The sequence below is a fragment of the Sesamum indicum genome, linkage group LG13 (assembly GCF_026168435.1).
Source record: "Sesamum indicum cultivar Baizhima isolate 11 linkage group LG13, ASM2616843v1, whole genome shotgun sequence".
Taxonomy (NCBI): domain Eukaryota; kingdom Viridiplantae; phylum Streptophyta; class Magnoliopsida; order Lamiales; family Pedaliaceae; genus Sesamum; species Sesamum indicum.
The window spans coordinates 14,790,787-14,818,691 of NC_142669.1; the positions used below are offsets into that span (position 1 = coordinate 14,790,787).

Here is a 27,905-nt window from a genome sequence, read left to right on the forward strand (position 1 = left end):
TCAGTCAAATCTAATTTATATAAGAATTTTGCGGCCAAAACATTGATTGAGTTTATTAAGTTTGAACATACCATAGCTATATTTCATGACAAGTTGTACACAAGGCGTACACACACACACACACACTACAACATGAAAAATCCAAAACAAAAACAAAAAGAAGAGATGGCGTCCGGTATTTTCAGTTGGGAGGCGGGGCTGAGAAGCCATGGCCAATCTGTGCAAGCAGCTTCCCCAGCTTCACCTGATTACTGCACCAACCTTCCATTAACTTCGCTTCTTTCGCTTCCGCTTCCCTCTCCAACGCCTTCACTTGCTCTCTGTACTCTCCCTCAATTCTGCTCATGAACGCCGTTTCCTCCTCCCTCAGGCACCGTATCTTCGCTTCTATTTCCTCCGTTTTCTCCCTCCTCCGCCGCGCCTTCTCCGACTCCAGCTGCTGCTCCAGCCGATTCAGTCGCCATGTAGCCTCTTTCTTGTGCCGCATCCAGTTCTCTCTTCCTTCTTCCAGCTCCTTACAGTGCTGAAGCAGGAGGCCCACTTGTTGGACAGGGAAAAACCGGGGCGGAATTCCTGTGATCTCCGGGTGGATTGGATCTAGGACGGCCGGTTCGGAAGGTGAGAGCGTCAGGCTTACGGAAGGCGATGGAGTGGAGGAGGAGGAGGTTAAGGACGACGTCGTGGTGGGAGTAGTGTTCATGTTCATGTTCATCCAAGGCGGGAGCGGGGCTCCGGATGTACAAGCGGAATTCACCGGTTCTGTAATTGATCCTAGTGAAAGCACCGGCGGCGGTTCCGGAAGCGAAAGGTTGGCCGCCGGCATAATCATATTGGTCGTCGCCGACTGAAAAGGAAACAATTTAGGCTGCACGTACTTCTCCGCAAAGGTCTCCAATATATGGTCGTACTTCCCCTGCGCAGCTTTAACCGGCGACCCACCGCTTGCCACGGCGGAGACACCCGGCGGTGTTCCGTAATCCAGGTGATTCTTCTGCGATTTCTGAAGCTGCTTGAGCTGCTTCTCCTTGAAAACCTCCCACCACTTCCCTAGACGCTTAGCGGTTCGGCCGGGGACCTCGGCGGCGATTTTCTTCCACTTATTGCCGTACTTTGCCTGGAGCGAAATCACGAGATTTTGCTCTTCGGGAGTCAGCGACCCCTTCTTGATCCCGGGCTTGAGGTAGTTTTTCCATCGCTCAAGACACGATTTGGGATCCCTGTCGAGGGGTTTGCCCATGCGTTGGGGGATGAGGTTCCATTCCTTGGGACCGTATTGCTTGACATAGGCGCGGAGGAGGGCGTCTTCTTCCGGCTGCCACCTCTGACGCTCCTTCATCTCCTCACCAATACCACAAACAACACCACCATGTTGCAATACATACAAACAAACCAATCAAATCCCCCAAACGCCCGCCAACTGTTTGTGATTACACCTCCATAGATAATCCTTCAACTCCAATCCAAAAAAACAAAAACAAATCAAGAACAACCAAGAAACAATAAGGGCTGAGGAGGAAGAGACTCAAGAGGTATGGCGGATACTGTTTACTGCTGGTAGTGGGTAGGTGCAGAAGCATGGGTAGAAAAGATTTATATAGTAGTAGAAGAGAGAGAAAGAGAGAGAGAGGATTCAGATGCTAATAATTGTAAATGTTGGGGGGTGAGGGTGAAAAAGAAAAGGGAGAAACAGTGGGGGAGAGTGGTGGCGGTGGGTGGGGATGGTGGCAGAGTGATCAGTCAGAATTGTGGTGGAAATGACGGGACAGTGGGAAGGAGGGGGTACTGCTAGTGAGAGTGTAGAGTACAGTACTGTGTATAAAGATGCCAAGTTAAAGATGAGCTGTGAATTTGTTGGGGGGTGGGGTTCAAGTTCAACACTACTCCGCCTTCATTTCTTTTGCTTTGTGTTTCCTCCAGAGCGTTCCCTCCACCCTCTATATCTTGGGAAATCTTTTGTCCAATCTCATTCCATTATATTTGAACTAATGATATGATAAATACAATATACTCATCATATTATTAATATACAATTTAAAAAAAATAATCAATCATAAAATAATTATATTACACTTGTTTTGTGATTGAATTGGTTTGGTCAAACTAAGTCAGGGCAAAAAAATTTTCTAAGTCATTAACACAAACTACCTTACTTTATACTTCATCAATTCAACTCGTTTTTCTCAAAAAATTCAGATTCAAATCAGGTCTAATTAGATGTTATATTTATTATGTGATTGATGGACTATTTACAAAAAATATACTTTTGGTTCGGCAAATTTGATTCAAATAAGAAATTTGTGAGTTTTTATGTATTGATTTCATTTTTGCATTGCGAGAAGAAACACTACAATACAATATAATATTAGTATTAAAAGATCGAGTTGCAATTTCAAAGTTGTCACCATATAATTATTCATGAAGAATATTAAGTACAAAGTTGTTACCGTAAGAAATTAACAACATAACACAAATCAAATTCGAGCAGTTTGATATTTTAAAAATATATTTTTTTATTAATCCATCGAGCTCCAATTGAATTTAAATAATTGTCAAATGAAATTTTTTATCCAAACTTGATTTAATAAATTTAAATGAATCTAGCAAATGAAATTTAATTGATGAATTCAATATTAAACTAAAATAATACTAAACTTAAATTCTAGAGACTAGTCAAAATTTGCCTAGTCATCGGCAATCGAGGGTAAATATATATTTTAAGTGAAGTAGTTTTAATTTTATCTCAATATAAGTATTAATAATAAAAATAATTTATCGGACTGTTACTATATATAATTAGTAATACATTTTTTACAATAATATCAATACAGTGATGATTATATCTGTTGTCACTATACATACATCATTATATTATGTTTTTATCGTTATTTGTTCATTCTAAATGCCGATATATATTTAAACATTATCACTATATTAATTATAAAAATTATTAAATTGACAAAATAATTTTTTTATAACTTAATATATAATTAATAACAATTTTAATATATTGCCGTTAATAAATTGTTAATAATTTATTGCCGCAAGATGGTGACATTAGCTTTTGTACTAAAAGGAAAAAGGACACATAATTAATTAACAACTAATTATTGTCGACAATCTATAGCAAATAATCAAACATTCGTACATTTTTGCTATTATTAATTGAATTTATATCTCTTAATTAATGAACTATTTTTTCTTGTTTGAACATATAAATATAGGTATTATTATTTATCTTTAGTGGGGTATTCTAATTAAGATAATTTGTTAATATTGCATTTGGCTAAAATATTTATGAACTCCCCATATTTAATTATAGGATTAATCGCATTTAAACTCCTACTAAAATGTAAAATTATACTTTTTTTAAAAAAAGATTTCAGCACTTACACTCCTTCTAAAAATTCACTGTTACACATGATTTCCCTTTCGTTAAGGTTTGGACGAAACTGTTATTAGTTAGCAAAAAATACACATAAATTTTTAATTTTACCTTATTCTTATGTAATAATTTTGTACTCGTAAGAAAAAAGAATATAAAGGTGTTAACCTTACTATATGTATTTATCTATTTATAGGCACAAAAATAGACTTAAAAATATTAAATAATTGATAAAATTAAATATTTATGTAATTTATTTTTCTAACATCAATATTTTCCGTCTAAACCCTAATATAAGGTGGTCAAGTGTAAACGAAGAATTTTTTGGGATGGTGTAAGGATAATTTCAAAAACTATTTGGGAGAAAGTGTAATTTCATATTTTTAGAGAGACTCTAAGTGTAATTAACCCTTAATTATAAAAAATTCAACTTATAAAATATTAAATATATATATATAATAAAAAAAACTCTTCGATATAATAAGATCATTGGTTTTATAAGCTTTAGAGAAATATATTTTTAATATGTATTGTTGATTAGGTTCGAGTTCATGACGTCAAATATATTAAATATAATTTAATTTAATTATTAAATTAAAATATCATTATTCATATGTGCGTGTATAATATAAAATAAAAGAATATATTAAAATTTATTTATTATTATTTTTTTTAAAAGTTTGATCTTTATGATTAAGATGACGGAGAATTAATAACTGGGAAGGGAAGCGCGTGGAACTCTCGAAAGATGTGGGGCGCGTGAGGGGTCTGGGAAGGGCTAGCGCCTGGAGGGACGGATCAACGCATTTCTCGGATCTGTTGTGGGGGGGAAACCTATTTCAGTGTGTGGTCCGTCGGGTGGCGGGGGTGGGGGTGAGGTGGGGGGGCCTCAGTCTCTACAGTGTCTTTCTGTGAGGTTCCTGCCAATTACTTACTGGCATTGTCATAGTCGCCCAGGGGCCTCGGGCTTCGGAATTCAATTCCCATGCGCGCTTTTCAAAGCCCACCTTTTGCTCATTAAAGTAAAAACGCGACTTCTGCTTTCTTACCTTGCTTGTAGGAATCAGTGCAAGCATTTGGCATGAAACAGCTCCAGAATCGGCTCATTACTTTTCCCCTTCATTTTTACCTTTTCAATTAAAAATAAAGTGTGGAGTTGTATGTAAATCTTATTTTGTTTTTTTTTTCTAGTAAATAAATATAAAGATAAATACATGGTTCTCAAAGTTTAAAATAATTACATGTAATACCCCTGGCATTTAATTCAGATATTTTCATTCGTTAGTCAAAGTTCACAAAATTAATTAATATTAACAAAAAAAATTAAATAAAAATTCGTATTTAACCCGAATTGACTTATTAAAGTTCAAACACATCTTTTTTTAATCAGATTACCCTTATATATTTTTTATACTAATGAATATAAAGATGTATATTTTCATTCTTATAAGGATTATTTGATCATGAAAAGATTTATTCGGCCTGTAATTAATCAGTATTAAGTTAATTGGGCTTAAATATAAATTTTTCATTCAATTTTTATTGTCAATATCAATAAATTTAATTAATCTATACTATTATAAAGGGAAGAGGGTTTATAGACTCAAAGTTGTATTTTTGATACCACTGCACCAAATTATTTCAATATAATATATATTGTACAAATTAAGTGTCAATTTTTAATTTAATTTAAGTAAATTGTGTATTAATAGTTAGCACGTTAAAAAAAGTTACTAGACATTGTATGTGAGGTTGTAAGGCAATGTCAAGTTTTAATATAAAAGAACAAATTATGAATTTCAATAAAATAAAAGTATTACTATAAATTATGCACGCAGGTATTGTGTGACATCGTATCTAGTTGTGACTAATGAAGATATCTATTTATTAGATAAAAACAAACATTAGAGGTGCTAGATATAATTTTTCAAACTACAGGTGATCTAGTGTAATTACACCAAACCTAAAGGGATGATTGTTTAATTATCCCAGAAATTTATAATCATAAAATTTTAAATTATTAAAAAAGGGACATTACACCGTCTTCCCTTGAATTTGGTGTAACTGTATGTAGGCTACTGTAGTTTGAAAAATTATATCTACTAATTTTAACGTTTGTTTTTGTCTAAATAATAGACCCATCAGTTAGTTAATATTTACTAAATGTGTTGAGATTAGGAAAAAGTTGAATCAAAATCTATATTTACCCCAATTGACTTATTACTAACCTATTCTATCCTTATATATCTTCACACAATCATGCATGTGTGGAGTCATTTTTTCACCTTTATAAGGGTGTTTTGGTTAGAAAATATTATTTGACTTGCAATAACCAGTAAGTGACTAATAAATCGATTTCGGGTGTGTATGAGTTTTCATTCAATGTACGATTTTGCTAATATCAGGAAATTCGGATAATTTTCAGTAATTGAGGGATCTATTTGCTAAACAGAAACAAATATCAGAGGTATTAAATATAATTTTTTGAACCATGAAAATTGAAGTATAATCACATCAAATCTCGAAGAAGGCAGTGTAATTATCTCTATTGAGGCCAAATCCAGATAAGAACATATCCAAATGTACTTAGATAAGCCTGTCGCTTAAGTAAGTGACATGTAAGACAAGAAATCATAAAAAACACATACGAAAACTCTAATTATAGTTTTTCAATAATTAAGTCAGTAAGGTTATACGAAAATGATATTTACCTGGACATAAAAGGCTAGTATTTATTATTTTCTGAGTAAGATTTCATGTAAGTCATATCAAAAAATGATCGAGTGAAGATGACGAGTCTATACATATTGGATTCAAGTAGGGTCAGGGTGGGGTCGGTATAATTCAGATGAAAAATGTGCGGATCTTAACATATTTTATGAGTAAAAGAAGATTTGGGGGCATTTTTACAAATCCAAACATTACAGTCGCATTTTCTAAAAATTAATTACTCTAGCGATTATCTCATAATCAGTTTATGCAATCGTCAGATCATACAATTTATAAAATATAATGATGATAGTCGACGTGATATATAAAAAGTATTTGAGGATGAAAATATAATGATATAGTTGACATAATTATATTTTTTAAAAAGTGAAATATTATATATATATATATATATATCAAAAAAATATTTCACGAGATGAGATCAAATATCATCCACAAGCAAGCACAAGATATTACAGCCTGTTTAGCCCAATTTACCAAATACAATACCCAAATGGGTTGGGCCTAGTGATCCATTTCAAGACCCGAATACTTGCATGGGTTTTGTACCCACCTTTTAGGCTCCAGTTCATATCCGGATCCTGGTGCTTTCTTGACACCATTTCGTTTTCAGGTCAATATTAAATCAAATTATTTGATATTAATCTAAAATTGATAATAAAAAATTAATTTAATAATATTTCTTTTACTATAATAAATTAATTTAGTTATCAATTCGTTAGCATTTGAAATTTCACCAGAACTGGCTGCAATTAATTAAAAAATATACAAAATTTAAGTTATTAAATCTCGACTATGATACTATTCAATTAACCAAGTTTTGATAAAAGAAACATTAAATAATAATTAAATTATTTTAATTGGAGTAGCATAATTCAATAAAAAATATTATTTATTTAATTTTACAAAAATAACAATTAAAACATATTAAATAAATAAAATTAAATAAAATAAACATTAAAATATGTTAAATAAATAATAATATTTGTAACGCATTTTGTAATACACATATATCAGCTAAAATTGTTTTTGACTGTTACAAAGACTCTGCCAAAAATAGTTATCAATTTCGAATATAGCCGTTACAAAAATCATTAGAAATGTCGTCTAAAGATTGAAGTGGAGATGAGTAAAGATATTCAAAGTTATATATATGTAATGTGGAGACTTACTAAGCACACATTTGACACTAAAGCTGTGGGTGGAAGATGACGCATGCATGGCCCACCTTCCCCTCGCTTCAAATTCAGCTGTTAACTTTCTATACACAATAAATTACAACTACCTCTTTTGAGATTTGACATAATAACGAATATTTTTTTGTTAGGCAAAAGATTATCAATATCTTCCTAATTTTAACAACCGTCTAACAATTAGTCCGATGCGTTAGATTTTCATCCATTTATGTAGTGAACTGACTACAATGCCATTATCAATTAAAAAAATATAATTTTATTTATTTTCTAAAAAAATTTTATGGATGTAAAAGAAAATAGATTGGAGATGCCTACAAACAAGTAGATGTGTAAAGAAATATGCAAAATTGGGGTGTGTTGCAAAGTGTGAGTATTTCAATAACACAAAACTTACGACTTGATTTAGTATGATCTACGTGTGCCATGAGTGTAAAGAAAATTTTCCATCATGAAAAAATTATTGGTCCAGCAATATACCATGTAGGTCACACTCCATGTGAATAGGCAATGCTATCACATCAAACAGTGAGTCGCTTTTAGAAGGAAAGACGTTAGTTGTACAATCAGATTAATGGAAAATTCTACTTCGGACTTGGCTCGGTTGAACCTGAACCAATCAAATGACAATTGCAATACACTTGCGGTGTGATTGATGTACAGTTCAAAAAAAAGTGATGGATCACACAACAAGTGTGATACACTTACTTTGTGATTGATTTGATTCGATCAAACTTAATCCGGACAAAAAGTTTTCCTTAGATCAACCATCATCTAATTATGGGCTTTGATCATTGAGCTTTGAGTGCGTGTGGGCCTCTGGCTCTGTCATTATGGGCTTGCCTTTTGTGCTAAATGGGCCTTACGGAAAATTATTATTTTATATACAACTTCAATTGCTTTTTTTTTTAAAAAAAAAACATCACCTATCATTAGTCAATTAGATAATAAAATGAAACTAATTGTTAATTTAAATTAATAAAAATATCTTTAAAAGCATGAGTAGAGTAATACAAATTCATTTGAAATTTATCTAAATTATACTAAATTACCTTAAAATCTGAATATTTTCTAACTTGTGTTAGAATTTTAAAATTTTACACTTTTCGTATTTAATAAATTAATTGCGTATAGTCTGATGGGACTCGAATTGATGATCTCAAACTTATTTATAAGATAAAAAACTCAGCTAAACACAAGAAAATGCAGTTAGGGCTCTTGAACTTTTAGAGAAAGAACAACACGACCTCCTAAAGTGAGAGGCAATTAGTGTTCTAGGGGTCACATACTTTCTTTGTCGGAGAATTTTTACGTGTTAGTATATTTACAAAGGGGTAAAATGCAATTAACCGTACATGATCATTGAGCTGATATACAATACAAAATGTTACACATACCTTAGGGCAACCACCCCTCTTTCCCGGAACTGGTTAAATTCATGTTATGCATTGAGTGAAAGGTCTCGTTCGTCGCATATTCTTTATTTTTAAAAATAAGTGACGTGTTAAATCTTTAACTATTCAGTATATTAAATACGGATGTTTATTAACCCCCCACCCACCCCCAACCCCAACCCCAACCCCAACCCCAACCCCCCCAACTATGGACATGCACATGCACATGCAACATTGTGATCTCCTCAATTTCCGCCTTCCCCACATACTTTCCCTATCAAACCCACATTGAAAGGAACCTAACAGTGATGGGTCTCAATCACCAACTTGTAATAAGAAGCCATAACTTCTTTCATTTCAGAAGATAATATATGCAGTAAAGCTTCTCCTGTGTTGTTTTCTTGTTGCCCAAACTTCTGTCATTTTATAGGGGAGTGGGGAGTTCTATTCTATTGTATTGCTCCTCTGAGGTTGGGTTTGTGCATATATATATATATATATATATATATTCAGTTCCAATATTTGGCGATTTAAAATTCAAAATGGAATTAATTATATTTAGATCTTTCTTTGAAAATTAATGCAAAATTATATGTTTTTCCCCCAAAAAAAGAAAAAGTTGTAAAATTATACTTACACCTCCACCGAAATTCGTTTGTTTACACATGACCCCCTTCTGTTAGTATTTGGATAAAAAATGCTGAATTCAACAATATATATATATACACATAAATTTTTAATTTTACCCCCAATTCAATATTCTACAATGTTTTTATAATATAAAGAAGTAATTATAGTATAATAAAGTCAAAATGGTGTAACTGTGATAAATATATATTGCTCCCAGATTATAGCTATAGATGAATGAAAAAACTAGATAACTTCATATATATGGAGTGATGTAACATCATTGTTGTATCTATTTCTTGAGATATCTTGTTCATCTGGTGCTACAATAAAATATATGCAAGATTAGTGTTCACCCGACCTATGAAAAGCCACACTTTTAGTCCTATAAGTTGGATTCATTTTCAATTTTTGGTCCTTTTATTATAATTTTCGCACATTGCATCACATAAAGTTAGAAATTTTCTCATTTTGAAGCCTCATGTAACTTTTCCATCCAATTGTTAACAGAAGTGTCATGAGGCCCTTAGTCCAGCATGTATTTTAACTAACAACCCCGTGACCTCTTCATTAATTATTGACAAAAAAGTCACGTGAGGGCTAAACATGAAAAAATTTATAATTTATGGAATGCAATGTGAGAAAATCGTAAGAAATAAGATTAAATTAAAAAAAAAAGTCCCTAATATATGGACCAAAAATGCAATTTTTCCCCTCACCCCATATATAGAAAGTAAAAAATGTACAAAATATAACTAGTTTTTCATTCATAAACGGCTACTTTTCGTTCAATGATTTTTGGGAATAATATTTCATTACAATTACACCCTTTCACTTTTTATGTATTACATTTACATCTTATAAGTATAAAAATATTATATATGAATGTTAAATGAGGGATAAAAATTAAAAAATTATGTAATCTTTTGTTGATGTAAGCATATTCCATCCAGACCTGGCCTAACGAAAATAGGTTGGTATAAACAGATAAATTTCGAAGGAAATATAAGTGTAATTTTTGAAATACCTCGTCCAAAGAGAAAAAAGAAAAAAAAAATTGGGAATGGAGAATTTGAACCGAACATAGATTGTCCTAGTGATTATGACATAAGAATTTCTTTCATCAAGGACAATCATTTATTTGTGCTATTCACATCAACAAACTATTGCAACATTCGTATTCGCGTGGATAAATAGTAATTTATCCCTTATGATATTAAAAATGAGTATATTATCTATCTATAAAAAAAAATAGAGCAAATTTATCCTCCTCTAATTTTTAAAATGAAGCAATTTACCTGCTTATACAGGGAGATAAATTGCTTCATTTTAGAAATCATAGGGGGTAGATCGTTGTATTTTAAAAAATACAGAGAGGTAAATCGCTATTTATTTTTTCATAAGGGGGTAGTTTGCTTATTTGCAATATCACAAAGGGGTTGCTTGAATTTTTTCCATAATAATTATGATTATTTGAAATTCAGGGTCGAGTCAATTAGAGGTGATTGTGGTGCAATTTCTTTATTTTTTTAAATTATTTTTAAATTAAATTTTTATGCAGTCATTATGAAAACCTAATCAAAACTATGATTTTATAGTTTCGTAGCAGTTTCGAGTTTTAATACTTAAAATAAAAATAAGTAGTTGATATTAACATAAAATAAGAATATATATTGTTGAAATTTTGAAATTAAAGTCAAATACACAATAATTTTAAAATATAATACACTTAAACGTCTTTAATTAAAAGCATCTTTGATGGCCAACTTCCAGCTAAGAATATCGAATGTCCCAAAATGAATTTGTAAGAGAAATAGAAAATTTAATATTTGTAAAATTTAAAAATAATAAAAAATCACAAAAAGATATTTATTCATTAATGTTTTCTAAACGAATAATTAATTTTATCAAATTATTTTATATATGTAGTTTAAAAAACTAAATAATATATTTCAATTTTTTGCGGGCTTTTTTTTTTTTTTTGTATTAAACCAAAACCAAAACCATAATTATAGTTTGATTTTACTCTAAATTTATAATTATATGTTCTTCGACAATTCATAATAAACGGTTCGACTCAATTTGATTTGGACAATTTGAGCGATTGTGAAATTTTTGGCCATCATCCAGTGTCGAATTTTTATCTCATTTTATATCACATATTGATGTTACTTCAATCAGTGATTGACACATTTTTTTTTTAAAATTAAAAAATATAATTTGAACTATATTATGATTTAAAAGTGGATTACTATTACTCAGTGAGAGCACTATTAAATTAAACATTCACATATTCTATTAATATTTGAAAAAATAAAATATGAAAAATACTAAATCGAAATACAATTTATTATTTCTTGTGGAAAAATTATTATTGACAAACAATAAGGGCAAACAAACGTAAGCAAAAATAGTATTCTTTTAAAAAATGGCGACAAAATGATCTTTAATCAATTACGTTTATTTAAAAAATAACTTTTTTTTCAGACACTATCCAATTTAACTTTTGTCTACTTCTTAATTTTTTTTACAAGCACTACTCACTTTTAATTCGACTACAACTTTTAACTTTTTTCTACAAAAATCACTTTTTATTTTTCGAACATCGATGGATAAGCAAAACATACTCATTCTTAAAATTATGAAATTTTTGTTAAATTAAATTTAAATTAATTATATAATAAAAATATTTTAAAAAATAATCAATCGTATCGAGGATGAATATTTAGTTCAATTCAATCGAATCTACCCGGAACAATAATATTTTTGTTGGGAATTGGGAATGAAATTCGCCAATCAAATTATTTGGCCGTACAGTAGCATTGTATCCAATATTTGCAGGACAGTGCATGAGCGATGGCCGTGGGTAACTTGTCACCTCCAAATCAAGAACTGTAGAGACAGAAAAGGGTGCCCCACCATTAGAATACAGACCAAACCCAATCAAACAGAATTTTGTTCCAATTTTATCTCTTATTTTGATAAAAAACAATTTCCAACAAGATTACCTTATAATGGCGAAAATATAATTCCTCCGTACATGTATTAATGTCATTAGAAAAAAAAAAATTGAGAATTGACTATAATTTTAATAGATATGGACTAAAAATCATGGTAAATATTGTTTATTGATCATGGTTTAATAAAACTGATGCGAAAACGTAGGTTTTCCATCAAGAAAAAGTTATTTGTCATGGCAAATGTTTTAGCCACCCTTGCATATACCACGCCCAACAATTGTTGTATGGCTGTGGTCAATAACTATTTGCTACAGCTACTTTGTTTTTAACAATTGCAATCAGTCATAGTTAGATATTGCATTTTTTGTAGTGCGTTTGAATACGTATAAGGGTAATATGATTATAAAAAAATTTATTTAACATATAATAAATCAAAAATAAATTAATCGGGGATAAATATAGATTTTTTTTAATTTTTTTATTAATATTAGCAAATTCAGTGAATTTTGACTAATGATGGACTTATTTGTTGGGTGAAAGCAAACCTCGAAAATATTAGATGTAATTTCTCAAACAACAAAAAATCTAGGTGTAATTATACCAAATCTCGAGAGAGGGGAATGTTTTATCCCTAATAATTAAAAATAACTTGATTAAAAGAAAAAATTGATTACTATTCAAGTTTTATCATTAAATATTGTTTTTTACTGAATTAATGTGTTTTAATTTAAATTTTTGTTAGCTGTAAGTAATAGGCAATTTTATCCTTACCGAACAAAATTTTTGAATACATATTGTATTATTTGATGTGTTTGAATTTTATTTTTATATTTGATTATTATACTTATACTAATATTTTCTTAATTTTTTATTTTATAATAACTTTGTTTATCAATATATATAAGATAACTCACTACTTTGTAATTTATTATATTAAAAGTAAAATTCAAAGTCCATCTAAATTTATTATATTATTGTTAGTCCACTAAATTTGTCTTTTAAAAACACTTGAGTCCTTCAAATTCATTTCATCGCATTAAATTATCTAAAAACTTTCATTTTAGTCTCATACTGGTCTTTCCGACCATTTTTCAATAAAAATGTGGTTAAATTTTGATTTTTTTAGGATAAAATGATCGATTTATATTTGTGTTTCACACCTAAGCCTATTAAGTCTGTAGAATTATCAAATTAATTCATCGAATTTGTAAAATTATTAAATTAATTCCTTTTCTAGACGGAATGATCCGCCAATGTGGGACGTGCTAAGAAATTATGCCTGTAAAGTGAGAAATATGGAGAATAATGTACAAAAATTCCAAAAAGCGCAAAAACGTACTAAAGATGTTTTTCGTGCTAGTTTGGGTACTTGTGTTTATGTGTTGATTCCTATACACTGGAAGAAATATGATTTTTTTTATCATGATTAATTATTAATTAATACAAATAAATATCAAACTTTCGGATAAAATATAAAAATAATTATTTTTCTGCTAGTAAAGGCAAAATATTATTCATTCTTATAAAAATAATGGTAAATATTTTTGACATAACTAAAATCATAAAAATTTTTGATTTACTATGATCAGAACTTACCCTTTGCATTAATTTCATAATAAATAATATTAAGGCACTACAAAAAATGCAGAATTTGTAACATCTTTTTGTAACGGTCGTATGACCGTTCCAATTGGAACGACCATTGTAACGGGTTCGACGTGCTGGCGTAATTGAGGGGATGATAAAAATGTATTTATTTTGTAACGGCCGCAATCGTTACTAAAGCTGTTATAGATATGTAGTGTGTGTAAAACCGTTACAATTTGTAGGCCGCTACTAATTTGCTGTGGTTTTTGGAACGACTCGAATTTTTTTGTAACGGCTCTTAGGTAAAATAAGGAGCTGTTTCAATGCCAGTGGAAAAACATACAAAAATACTCTATTACAAAAATCGTGACAATTTGAATGAATTTTTTATTAGAGGTCGTTACAAAAGCCGTTGCAAAATAACAGACATGAAGAGTTCCAAAGGCCGTTACAAAAACCGCTAAAAAATAATTTATTCTTTGGAACGACCAAACTAATAAGTAACCGTTACAATGACTGTTCCAAATGAAGGTGGAAAAAATGGTGGGAAATGGTATTTGTAACGGCTAAATTATATATAGCCGTTACAAATTAATATTTTTGAAATCAAATTAAAACAATAGTGGGAATTCTAAGTTCAATTGGCCATTACACAAGTTGTTACAAAGGTAAACTACACCGTCCATTACAAAAGCAGTTACAGAAAATGAGTCATTTCAAAAATTCAGATTGAAAAATATGATATCTTTACATCCGAATACTCGATTTTAAATGTAAATATATTTTATGCATTGTTCAGAAGTATAAAATGTATTTAACTCTAATATACATACATCATAATTTTGAAGCCATAATTATATTTTTTAAAAAACTCCAAACGAGACGTTCCCTTTTTTTTTTTTTTCTTTATTAGTGTTTCAGAAGGGGTTTACTGCATTTAATCCCCAATACAATGTAAAAATAATATTACCAATATATCATCTAGAAACCGCTATTCCACTACAAAAAGGTTGCGCCAATAATCAAGAAAACACGCAATTTGAGTAAATAAGCTTGATAACACGTTAATGATGTTCGAACCCATAATTTTACGGGGCCTCAATTTTGATAATTAAGTTAAACCTCACGGGCATAAATCTGTTGGTATTTAGTAGCAAAAGATAAGAATTTTAGTTTTTTTACTTTCAAAATTAACATTATAAATGAATTATTTTCTTGCTATAATTGGAGATCAATTTTATTTTTGTAAAAAATTTCATAGTTCGCCTTGATAAAAAAATTTCAAATTTTTTTTTCTAAAAAATTACCGACAAATATATTTGTTAGTAAAACTTTTACCAAAATAAATAATAAAAAAAGTTCGACGCTAAATGAACTAATTATCGAGTAAATATATATATATATATATTTATATATTTTTACTAAATTGGTTGAAGAGACTATTTCTTAAAGCGTTCTCTCTCCAAATGATTGTGCCATTTTCATATGAATAGAAAATTGAGCTTAGATTTTGGTCTGATTCCCCACCACTATATGCCAATAGGACTATATATGGGCCATCGCCCACACCAAATGTTGGCAGAAATACCTCCAAACCAATAATTTTTCACAACTCTGAATACTGCTTTGAAATGCAGTTCTCGCGCATCTATTGCCCTCTTGATCTGCCGAGAAAGATGAGGTAGCTGTGTGCATTAGCATGGAGCTGACTTCCCGCAATTCCCGGCAGCACGACGAGCCGGATCTCAACTTGAAAGAATGGGCTCTCAAGGCCCGAATCAGCCGCGAGAATACCAGTTCCAGAAGATTTTCAGCGTCGAATCTCAGGAGTTTCAGAGAAGACGCCAAGTCGTCTTTCAGATCCAACCTCACCATTTCCAGCAGTACTGCATCCTCTCCTGGCTACACACTGAGAGGTAACACATTCCTCACGCACAAAGTTTTGGAGGGGAGGGGTTATTGCATTTTACCCCTTGTAAAAGCACTAATAGCATAAAGGGATAATTACACCATGCTCGTCCTCTCGTGAGGTTTGTCAAATTACACGTAAACCCCTATTATTTTTAAATTACATCAAGTATACTCCTAACGTTTATTTCCATCAAATTCTAAAGATTCTAAACAAGAAAAGACCAGAATATGACCCCTAATTTTTTAATAGTTGAAGGGATCGTATTGCAATTTTTATTCTTTAGGGGGGTGGGGGAGGGTGTTTGCCTATTATGATTACTTAGACAGATGGTTAGGATCTTAATTCGTGCAATTTTACGCAGAGGAAATCGACCCCTCAACGTACTCATTCTCCACTGCCCTGAAAGGTAAGAATTTACCAAAAAAGAACATAAAAAGTTAGACTGAACTGAATTCATTTCTAAGAGTGGTCGTGGCGAATTTTTCATGCAGCATTACAGGCAAAAACTGTGTATACATGGGAACACCTATCACCAGATGGCTACACTCTCAACTCCAAGTGGAACGACGCCGAGAAATACATATGCAATCCCCTATCAGGAGAAGTCCCTCTGGAGTGTTTGTCAGCCAAGACGCTGAGCGGGAGATCGTTCCGCAGCGTAACCAGCAGGATCACAATGTCCGCTCCGCTCATCTACCCTTCTCAAGTGCACCAGTTTCATGCCAATTCTCCCATCACTGAACATGAAACTCAAGTCCAAGTTACACCCCAAGGTCCCAAACTCCCACATATTTCTTCACTCATATTCTGCTTTTTCACAATCAAACACTCGTTTTCCCCAAGGCCATCTGATCCCTGACCTGGGATGTTCTTGGGCGCAGAGAAGAAACCGGGGGCGATGCGAGACGTGGGAACGCAGAGCACGCCGGTGCTAGTAAGTTCGAGCAGTCCATGTCCAGCGCCCACTCCTTCAATTGAGGAAAGATCAACAAAGGTGATGAGTGAGGCAGACGGCGGAGATTCAACACCTGTTTCCACTGAAAAACTCAAGTCTGAAACAGAGGTAAACATTGATTTTCTCATTGTGTGTTTCATGTTAAATGAGAGTAAGAGTACCCAAAATGAAAGGTGGGAGGACAACAAAATAAATTAAGTCCATCACTTTCTTGCTCCCAATACAAAGCTGCAGTGGGATAAATTAATGGTCACTATAGCTGGACTAGGACCTCTCATTTCTTACCTATCACTCACCAATATTCTAATTTAAATCCAATTTAAGTAGATTTGAATCAATTATATGAAAAATAATAATTGATGTACACTTTAAAAAAGTGGTTTAATACAAAAAAAAAAAATAAATTATAATTTTAGTCCTGTAAGTATGGGGGTGGCATTTTTAGTTTTGGTACGAACTCATTTTGATAATTTTGTCTTATAATTTTAGAAATATCGGACATTGAGGACAAAAATAATCAGAATTTGCTAAAAATGGCTGAAAAAGTGCACGTAACATGCTCGTGACCAACTTAATTAGGTGTACACCATTTGCTATTTCTATTCTCGATGTACAAAATTTTGAAAATTACATAACAAAATAATCAAAACGAATTGTAGAGAACTGAAATTGGCATCCTTATACTTAGAATTATGAATTTTCTCAACAAATCACATTATAAGTGTAATATTGGATGCAGCAAAATCAAATACATGATGATGGGTAAAACACAAAAGGTCTTCCTCTGAAAATATTCAATACATTAAAAAATAACATCTTTGAATTTCTAAAAACTTTATTAAAGGGGTGTTTACAATAATTTTGTCTTATGTGGTGGAATAAATTGTAGAGGAAATAATAATTTAAATAGTAGTGGGAGTTGAGAGTTTTTTAAACAAAAGTGAAAAATAGAGGAAAAGTTGAAATTTTGAGTGTTTGAAAATCAATTTTATATAAGAAATTGAGTCGTGTCTGGTCAGACATGAACTTATTACATGATAAATATAATACATTTATTATCTAATTGATTAATAATAAGGTGAGTGATAAATCACATGATATTACAAGTGTATTATTCTTGTCGTGTGATTGATTCAGTTCGGCAAGACCCAATCTGAATACAAATTTTCCCTTAATACTTACAATTGTATAAGTATGCAACAAACATAAATTTTTGTCTTAAATCAATTTAATTTGAGCAATTCAAAAGCAAAAATGGTAAATTAAAAGAATTCTTTTCAACTTATTTTTAATCATGAATTAATAGATATTTACTTTAATTAATATGTTCCAAACACCCCCTAATTATTTTGGATAAATTACATTTACACATTTGAGGCTATGTCTAATTAAACAATCATCTGTAAAATTATAAGTACATCACTTGATGTTATAGTTGCAATTTTAAGTCATCTCTATTCAATGGTGAAGTTTTATACAAACGTCGCCTCCAAAATATACCTGTAATTTATAACGAGCAGAGATACCTCACGAGGGTGTCTATATAATATATCCAATTATTTTGCAATGTTTTATAAATTTCCAAATACGTTCGGAAATATTTGCAAAAATTATAAACTCATCCAAAACACCCAAATAAATCAGACTCAATGCAATTTATCTCCATGTGATATGTGAAATGAGTAAAAAAAATCCTGTAAAAGAAGCAAGAAATTACCCCTATCAAGGATTTAGACAGGGGGATAATTTACTTTATTTTTTAAAACATAGAGAAAAATAATAATTTACTAATTTTTTTATATAAATTTTTTTTGCTCATTTCACGTATTACTTGGGAGTAAAATTAAACAGAGATTGGCATAGTGGGGGGACTAGTAATTGGTCCCTTGAGCATGTGAATGCCCCAAACATACGTTGCTTTTTCTTGTGTGGTCACCCCATTTATCTACTTCTACATATCAGTGATAGAATTTTGTCATTACTTTTCACTTTTGGCAATCATCATGGATGCCATTCTTATTGTCCGCGAAATTACAAATAAGAATTAATATTTTTATTTCTATGTTTTACAAAATTTTTAAAATAGTTCTAAAATAAGAAAAAATCGACACATTTAATTCTATATCTTATAAATTTTTTTAAATAGTCTCGAAATTTGAATTAATAAAAAAAAATAAATGATAAGAACACGTGCAATGTGCGTGTCCATTAGTTGTGTGAACAACCTAGCTAAAGTTAATGAACACCTTACTGTCTATTTTTTGACAGAAACTTGGATATTAAACTAAATGCATCGAGTTTTCTTAACTTTGAATAATTTTAAATATCGAGGAATAAAAATATTAAACCCCTTGTCTTATGAGATTAAATTCTCAATTACGTACGTCTTTTTTAGCGATAACTTTAAAATTGGGGTGTGATATTTTGTAGTAAGAAGGAAGTGAGAGGGATGATTGTGGGAATTGAGTAATGCAGGTGGAAGTGAGAGAAAGAAGAGAGGAGGTGCAGTGCAGAAAAGGAAATGGAGGAGAGAGAAAGAAGGAGATGATGTGCAGGCTATGCCTATCATTGAGGGGGCTGTGGAGGAGAAGAGTAGAGAAGCAGCGCAAACCAAGAAGCACCACTGTCCCACCTCACTCTCTTTACCATTTCAATGCTTGCTCAGAAGCATAAACCCTTCTCATCAAATACACCAATTCTCCTTATTGTACGTCGTCGTAGCAAATATGATAAGGATCTGTACATGTTCTTTTATGATTATGGGCTGGGGACAATGCACATCATCTCTTTTCCCTCTTCACTATAAGTTGTTGCATCTTTTTTCGACCTACACCCTAGATCGCATATTTTTACCTCGATAAACTCTAATTTAAGCGTCGGAGGGTCGTTGTTGGGGACGCACCCGACAAGCTTCACGTTCGTGTTTTATCCTCAGGACCCAATCACTCGATCTTGAGAGGGTACATGGGCGCATGCGATCATCCAGTCGAGATTGCATATTTCGAAATACACAGAGAGGCCAAGAAAGAAAGGAATTGATGTTATGTTTATGTTCCTCCTTAACATTTTAAATAAGTCTAAAAATTATTCATATGTTTTCGACTAACTTCAAATTAATTCTTTCCATGAATTTTAGGCCGAGTTGTGTGATTTTCCTAAACCCCTCTTCTAAAAGTTTTAAAGATAATTTAAAATTAGTGTTGTATGTTTGACGTTGTGTTTTAGGAGACAAAAATCACTGTTCATTGTCAAAATCATGTCTATTTTATATATATAGGTATTGTATATTTAATGTTGTATTTTTAGAAGACAAAAATCACTATTCATTGTCAAATCATGTCTCTTTTATATTATTTATATGTGTGTTTGTATTATATATCGAAAGCCCAAAACAATATGTGATAAAATAAAATTGTATATTTAAATTATAATATTCTATGATAGGTTTTTTACTAGAAAAGTTATGATATATTGATATTATTTTGGTATGAAAAGACTTGAATTAATTTTATGAAATTTATGATCAAATCTCACAACGAAAATTCCAACCAAATATATCTGTAATTTAAAATAATATAGAATTGGAAATGCGTATTTAAAATAGAAATCAAAACAAGGTTAGTGTTCTCTTCTCTTAATTATTATGTTTTCTTTTTTTTATTACAAAAATTTGGGTAACTTTCACTTTCTTTTATAAATTACTAATAATTATTGCACGTGGTTTCCGCGAGTATGTAAAAAAAATCATAGTGTGATTAAAAAAATTGTGAAAAGATATAAACATAGTGTAAGGTAAGGAGAAAAAAAAAGTCTGTGATAAAAATAAATGTAGTGTAAGGTAAAAAAAAATTATAATTTTTTATTCTTTTAAAAATCTGGAAGTTTATTAAGAAGAGATGTAAGAGATAAATATGGAGTAGTGGTTAAAGGGGAAAAAATATTTGTAATTATAAAATGATTAAAAAATAATAAAATTACTATTATGGACAATTCTTTTTAAAAAAATAAAATGAATTAAAGGATAAATCATTACACATATCAAATATAATATGTTGTACTATAAGTTTGAATTTGACATAATACAAATTAAACTAGAATTTCTCCATAAATCTACACTATTACTAAATCATGATGGTGCTTTCAATATGTTTACAATTTATTTTGGATAAATTATAACCAGAGTCATTGAAATTTAACATAATTATAAATACCCATTATTATTTGAAAAAGTACTATATTATAATATTTGATGAAATTATGTAACCTTTATACAGAAACCTCAAAATATCCACCTTGTTTTTATTTTTTCTTTTTTGTTAAAAAAATTAAGGAATTTTAAAAACAACTAACGAGGTGAAATGTTCTTTCTAGTCCAAAAAAATATTTAAAAATTAAGTAAAATTATATTATAATTCACAATAACATTTTGACCAATTCACTATAAAATATGAATAAAAAGCCAATAAAAACTAACAAAATGGACTAATTACTGACAAACGCTAAAGTGAAGAGGGTATTTGTCATTATACTAAACATCAGGGCCGTTTCAAAATAAATCCAAACATTCACACTATCTCTAAAATACACCCACTTATCTCCGTTTGAAGTAGAGATATGTAAATAATGTTCAACCTCACTAAGTAGCATCTAAAATCTGAATGAAATTTGAAGTTACAAAATGCGACAACTAAACAGAACAGGTCGTTGAGGTTCCAAAATGCGACAAAACTAAACAAAACAGGTCATTGAGGTTACAAAATGGACCTTGTAATGATCTGAACTACAGTTCATTCTGTGTCAGCCAGCCAATCATAACCACCAGCTGCCTTTGATTTTTCCGCATGATCGGACCTCGGTCTTAATTCAGGATTGAGTTATCAACAACGCTCGGAACTCTTTCCTCTGCAAGTGAGGAGTAACATATATGCAGTTTAAAGTGAATTACTTTACTAACCCCTGATATCAGGTCTAGTTACACAGACATTGTTTACACTTTGCAAAATTACAAGTACACTTGTTCAGAGTATAATTTGTAAGCACAAGACCTCACCACCCCACCCTCCTCCACCAAGTCATTTACATCGACATCTTCTAAAAGGGTATATTTGTAATTCTGCAAAAGACAATAGGTGTTTGTGTGATTAGAAAATTTAAAAGAAAGTATGTCGATGCAACTTACTCTTCAATTTAATTACACAAGGGAAGTTATTTCTAGACAAAATTCTGATAGATTTGCAGAAGAGATAGCAAAGGATGTAATGGAATTACCAGCTAGTTCCAAACTTCCAAGTGAACAATATGTGTGTACTTCAAGAAAAGACAACCTTAAGACCGTGTTCTAACTAGACACAAAGTGATTATGAATGTCAAGGCATAATACATATACAGAGGTCATTATTTTGTTCCGTTCTACTCCGTTACAATATAGATGTTCGAACCTAAACTCAGCATCCCAGAGCAACATTCAAAACAAAGAACTTTATTAGGCATGGCAACAGTCGAGTGTGGGGTGAGTTGACCAAAATTTCAGACCTGACACCCAAGAATTTTTTGGACTCAGGACCCAATGAATTGGACAAACTAGATCCATCAGACCCGATTTAAAGTTTTCTAAATATCGAAGGATATATTTTTGTTATTAAATAATACTATCAAAACTTTGTGAATATGAAACAATAATACCACTGAAACAATTTTCCTTTTAATAAATTTATATATCCATGTTTTAAGCTTTAAAGTATTAAAATCCTCGAAATATATGCTGCTTTTGTTATATATTAAAAGTACAAATAGTTTTAGAGAATTATTTTACTTTATAAAAGCAATACGTTTATGTATTGCTTGTGAGTAAAAATGAAATATATACATATCTTTTCATAGATACAAATATACATACGTATATATAATTAACAAAGAAGAAAGATAGAATAAACGTTAAGAAGATCAAGTTCGGATCTGGTTTGGGTCCAAAATATCAAAACCCGAGATCCAATTATAGTTCCAAAACCCACTTCAAGCGGGTAAGGGGTCCCCACACTTCAGTAACCAACCAAACAGGACCAAAATCGAAAATTTGATACAAACCATAACTAAACTGAAAATTTTAATTTGGTATTCGGTTCAATTTTAGTTTTTAGTGTCTGTTTACCAAAACATACTGAATACCAAAATATTATTTTTATTTGTTTTTATAGATTAATTATTTTTATACTATTTTTGTTATTTAACTAATTTAAAATTAAAAAAATTAATAAAAGGTGTAATTATTATTTATCACATTTAGTTTTTAGCAATTTTTATATTTTGAAAAATTCAATTTACCGAATACCAAATCAAAATTTGGTTATTACCAAAACCAAAGAGACTAATTTGGTTTGGTAGTGGGTATAGTATTCATACTGAATTTTTGGTTATTGAAATTTCAATGCAATTCGGTTTTACTAAATGAAAACCCTTCAAGCAGGGTGGGACATGGCCGAATCCAGGCCTAACCAAGATCATTGCCATTCCTGAGCTTTATGTTGTTTTGACCAAATTTCAAACCGGCAAAAATCGACTCTTGTTGGAGAAGAGAACTTACCTTAAAGAACTAACATGCTTCTCAATTGCTTCTTTTCCTCGGTCATCAACAGCGAACCATTTCTCGTCTAAGGTAAGAGCATCCCCCTTTCCAGCATCTATTAGTCACGGAAGAAGTAAGGTTAATTAAATATGAGAGCTAGTAAAACAATGCAAAAAACATGCCAAATAACTTACCCTGATGCAGTACTTCAGACTTGCCAGAAGAGCTTAATTTCCAATATGCATGGCCGTCACACCGCATGAATATAGGCTCTACTCTGATAGCATCTGAATTCCGATTATCTACAAATTGAGCAATTTCAGAGAAGAAAATAAAGTGTTAAGAAGGCAATTTCATTTGGTTCAGCATGCGTCTTTGAATTGTGAGTGCATGGATATTTACTTACTCTTCAAAAGCATGCCCTTTGACTCAAGCATCCTTGCATGAGCTTGTGCTGTCTCGCGTTTAATACAAGCGACAATGGCTTCATGCTCGGAAATTGTGAGTGGAGCACCGTGCCTAGCCATAATTGCTTTGGCAATATCGTCTTTCATTTTCTTCTTCAAACTCTTCTCCTGCATGGAGTGCAGAAGTTTCAGAAAGAACTTCTGAAAAGCTTTAGATCCGTAACAGGAAACTATTTAATGGCGATATTACCTTGTCTTTTGCAGAAAGAACTTTTTGTTTAGCTTCCTTGACCATTTCAGCAAGTTTTGTGTTTTGGTCGTCCATCCAATTCCTCACCTTTCTACGCATCAGAAATCAGACATACGTGAACCTCAAATATTACTACTACATGTAAAACTTACATGGGAAAAGGTACCTACTCAGTTCCAAGAACTTCATCACATAAAAGGTTTAAGAGCCTAAGCTTTTCTGAAGCTTCCAAAGTCTCGTAATCAGCTGCCTTCTCTAAAGAATCCAGTCCCTGTGCTTTAAGGGCGCTTCGGGATTCAGTCAAGCATTTCTTAAGTGTATGGAACCATGAGTTTTTTCCATTTGATGGACTTAGTGTTGCACATCTACACAGAAAATGGAATATGATTTATCAGTGTATTCTGGTAAAAAGGAATCGGTTGTCCAATTCACTACGTAGAGGGTCCTACTCTTCTCCTTGTTCTGTCTGTAAAATTGACAGAAGGTAGATATGAAACTGGACAGTCACAGAAAGTTTTCCACGGCGTCCGTTTCGCCCATGCAATAAGTCTCGAAGAATACATTCTGGTTGCCCCTTTTTCACCTCAAGGATCTGCTGGTCAGAAGAGGAACAAAAATTTAGCAACACCAACATAGCATTAATAATTGCTGACGACAAAAAGCACTTGAAATGGAATCAAGACCACCTTAGTTAATATGCATACTGACAGATGTCATGATCAACACTATACTGATATAACTGTAGAGACAACTTCTGAACTGGATTACAATGCGACAAGAAAAATTTCGGGAATATGGATAACTATACTGGTAGTAATAAATCAACTTTGACTTGTAAATAAGTTCAACCAAAATAAAGACATATATTGTTCATTAAAGTAACACCATGAATGTTATTTCCATGTGCTAGACTATAAAACCTCATCAGAAAGCAATATTATACGGATGCAGTCCCAAGAAAGCTGAAGGATATGATCATCAGGAGTTACTTTATAAATGAAATCACTTGCCTTTCCAAAAACAGCACAGAATTCTAAGAACTGTAAGGCATTGCCCACGTCTTCTGTGTGTACATCAATTCCAGCCACACTGTTCAACTCTGTTCCAACAGGCAATGGAACTTCAGCATGAAAATCTGCATCTTGCTGCTCCAGGACAATCTTATCATTTGCAGTATTATTACCATTGTCTTCTTTCCTCTCATCGTTTTCTAAGGGTTCCATTGAGTCCTTTTTTATCCTATTTTTCATATTCTCTTCTGGATTAACCCCAACATTGAGTGTTGCCCGTTGGTTAGGCACTTTATTAGAAACTTTCAGCTTTCTGGGGATCGTCCTCCTTGCTAAAGTGGCATCATTCTTCTTGATATCATTATTCTCTAACTCATCCTTCTTTAATTTTTTTGGTCTCTTCTGATCATCATGTACGCTAATCTCCATCAAGGTTTCTTCTTCAATTTTGCTATTGGTCATCTCTTCAGGTCTATCCCGCTTCATTTTCTTTGATTTCTTCTTAGAGCCATGAGAGCCAGTACCTTTGGGTCCAGGCTTCTTGTTACCATCATGTTTATCCTCAAGACCTTCCTGCTTCAGTTTTCTTTTATCAGGGCTTTGAGTAACAATCTTCATAACATTTATACAGTCACCGTGCACCTCCTTAACTTTCTTGGGCTTTTTGTCGACAGGATTTGGCAAATTTGCATCCACTTTTCCATCAAAAGAATTTTCCTTCCCCCGCTTTCTGGGTGAAGGTACAACTTCCTGTTAATTTCAGAACCATAGGTATAAGAACCCATTCACCAAAGTAATTATAGTTATTGTCAGTGCAAGTACTACCACAGCAAAATGGCAAACTTGAACAAGGTGCTTAAGGTGCCTACCTTTTTTGGAGAAGCAACCACGTCTGCATCAACACTTTTATGATTTAAATGTTCAGCTCCCTTAAGCAGTAACTCTGAAACAGATGAAAATCCGGTTGCCTTTGCCATGTTTATAAGCATACCAATGGGTTGATGACCTCTTTTCTTCCTAACAATGCACAATTATGATATGAGAAAAATATTGGAAATGCCATCCGAAAATAAGTTAGAAGACTCACATGCACATACTGCAGTTGCAAATGCCTCGGCACTTGGGACAACTCCACTCCCCTAAAGCAGCTACTTCTTCTGCCTGCTCTCCATACCTAACTTGGGAAAGATGATACAGTAAGAAACTACAAATTGCACAAGCAACAAATAGCTTTAAAAGAATCTAATAAAGAAAACAAAATGATAACCTGTTCCGGAGGCACTTATGACAATACATATTGGGACATGGCTTGTTATTCCTCTGATTCGTGCATGCTGCAGCAAAAGCCCTTGTTTTTTGGCGACACTTCCAAATTTCAAGTTTAAATGCGAGAAAGAAGTGAAACCAATTTTAGGAAACTTGCTGTATATAGATATATAGTGGCAATTGTTCTTTGAATATAAAGAATTCCATACGCATGTTGAAGTCATAGCAAGAAAAGCAAGAGTTTTGTAACTCATTTCAAATGAACAAATTGACAGCTCAAACTAGTTTTCTTTCTTCCTCTCTTTATTTTCCTTTCTTTTGTTTGCGGTAATCACCAAATCTTACAAAAATCAATCAATAACCAATGTGAACTTTACATCCATTGGGCCAAAACTGGTCGTGTGTTCAATAATTTACACACGACTCGAGATTAGCCTAGGAGAAAGCAAAGCATTTAGATGGGGAGCTTCATTGACATATAAGGAGAATGATCCAGTCCTGTATTCTGACAAGTAAAATCCTGTTTCCAACAGTTTGCTCGACTTTCGAAGGCCATCCCACCACCATAACCTCTTAAATCTTAATGCATAAACCCCTCTAAATTCAGCAACTAGGCAAATAAGGAAAGAGTAATTTCAACATCCAGATGTTAAAACATACACTCAAGAACAACAAGACGAGAAGGAAAGAATCAACACACTGAGGTTACTTCATAGTTGATTTCTAGTTTAGCTTCACATTTTCATACATTACTACTTGCAGTCTTCCCACTTGCCCCAATGCACGCACATCATCAACCAATTCAACAATCATGCCTTCCCAAACACAAGCGATCCACTTCGACCATGCTTAATTACAAATCCAAACATGTGCTGAAAACCAATTTCTTGCACGCAGCTCATTTCCATTTTACCGATAAAGCATATACGTAAAACACCAAGGCAATTCACAAAGGAAGCTAACATATTATTGAAAATACCAAACAACAAAGAAGGGTTTTCTTGGAATGCACAAGAAACACCTACCTGATGACAAGTTTTCCCATTGACGGAATCATAAATCCGGCTACCCACAACCCGGATTCCGGGGGATTTGTTCCGCTTCGCCGGCGAAGGAGGAACAACACTTTCTTGGGACTTGCTCACCTTCTTCTCTGGGCTCTTAAGTCTCTCCTTCTTTCGTGATACGCTCTGTTTCGGGACAGAACCCGAGTCCACCGCCATTGCTGTCTGAGAGCTTCCAAACACTTGGGGCGGAATTTTTCAGGCAGGAAGATGGTCTACTTATTACTGTTATCAAGAGTCAAGACAATGTCGAAATTTTTTGGGTCAGACAGGAGTATACTCCATCTGCCTTGGTCTTGTGGAATGCATCTTTGGAGGGACTTCGAATTTTGTGGTGGGAAGTGGGCTATGGAGCGCCAACCTAAATTTCACAATCGTTTCTTCCAATTCTTTTCCCCCCATTGAAGACCATCCTAGCTCGGGAAAAGAGTTTGGGCTGTGTTTGCTGGCAAAATTCTAGCTTAGATGGTCGCACATGATCTAATTGTATAAAAATAAAAGTGAATCGAGCTTGATCGAAATTTCAGAATGAGCTCGAGTTCGAGTCAAAAGTCCCTTCTTTAAAAAAATACAATTGGATCATATTACTTTGTATAAAGAATAAGG

The 27,905-nt window shown here is 32.3% G+C and overlaps 3 protein-coding genes across 5 annotated transcripts; 1 reads left to right on the forward strand and 2 right to left on the reverse strand.

The window, feature by feature from the left end:
• Nucleotides 1-26: 26 nt before the first annotated feature.
• On the reverse strand, nt 27-1,858 carry LOC105176174 (protein rough sheath 2). Its single transcript, XM_011098904.3, has one exon. The coding sequence runs from the start codon at nt 1,334-1,336 to the stop codon at nt 182-184; it is 1,155 nt and encodes a 384-aa protein (XP_011097206.1). The 5' UTR covers nt 1,337-1,858; the 3' UTR covers nt 27-181.
• Nucleotides 1,859-15,440: 13,582 nt separating this feature from the next.
• Nucleotides 15,441-19,577, forward strand: LOC105176173 (uncharacterized). Its single transcript, XM_011098903.3, has 5 exons — nt 15,441-15,789; nt 16,147-16,191; nt 16,277-16,558; nt 16,667-16,848; nt 19,216-19,577. The coding sequence occupies exons 1-5, from the start codon at nt 15,573-15,575 to the stop codon at nt 19,411-19,413; spliced, it is 924 nt and encodes a 307-aa protein (XP_011097205.1). The 5' UTR covers nt 15,441-15,572; the 3' UTR covers nt 19,414-19,577.
• A 1,663-nt stretch (nt 19,578-21,240) lies between these two features.
• Nucleotides 21,241-27,836, reverse strand: LOC105176172 (uncharacterized). Of its 3 annotated transcripts, XM_011098902.3 has the most exons (13): nt 27,261-27,836; nt 26,237-26,334; nt 26,057-26,143; nt 25,839-25,986; nt 24,970-25,719; nt 24,409-24,551; nt 24,130-24,324; nt 23,960-24,050; nt 23,709-23,877; nt 23,497-23,604; nt 23,321-23,417; nt 21,791-21,853; nt 21,241-21,642 (listed from the first exon to the last, which is right to left on the reverse strand). In XM_011098902.3, exons 1-12 carry the CDS (start codon nt 27,456-27,458, stop codon nt 21,832-21,834), a joined length of 2,106 nt encoding a protein of 701 aa, XP_011097204.1. In that variant the 5' UTR covers nt 27,459-27,836; the 3' UTR covers nt 21,241-21,642; nt 21,791-21,831. The 3 variants fall into 3 exon arrangements, with proteins under 3 accessions (XP_011097204.1, XP_011097203.1, XP_011097202.1); XM_011098901.3 differs by having other exon boundaries at nt 21,241-21,853; XM_011098900.3 differs by lacking the exon at nt 21,791-21,853 and having other exon boundaries at nt 27,261-27,835.
• Nucleotides 27,837-27,905: the final 69 nt, after the last annotated feature.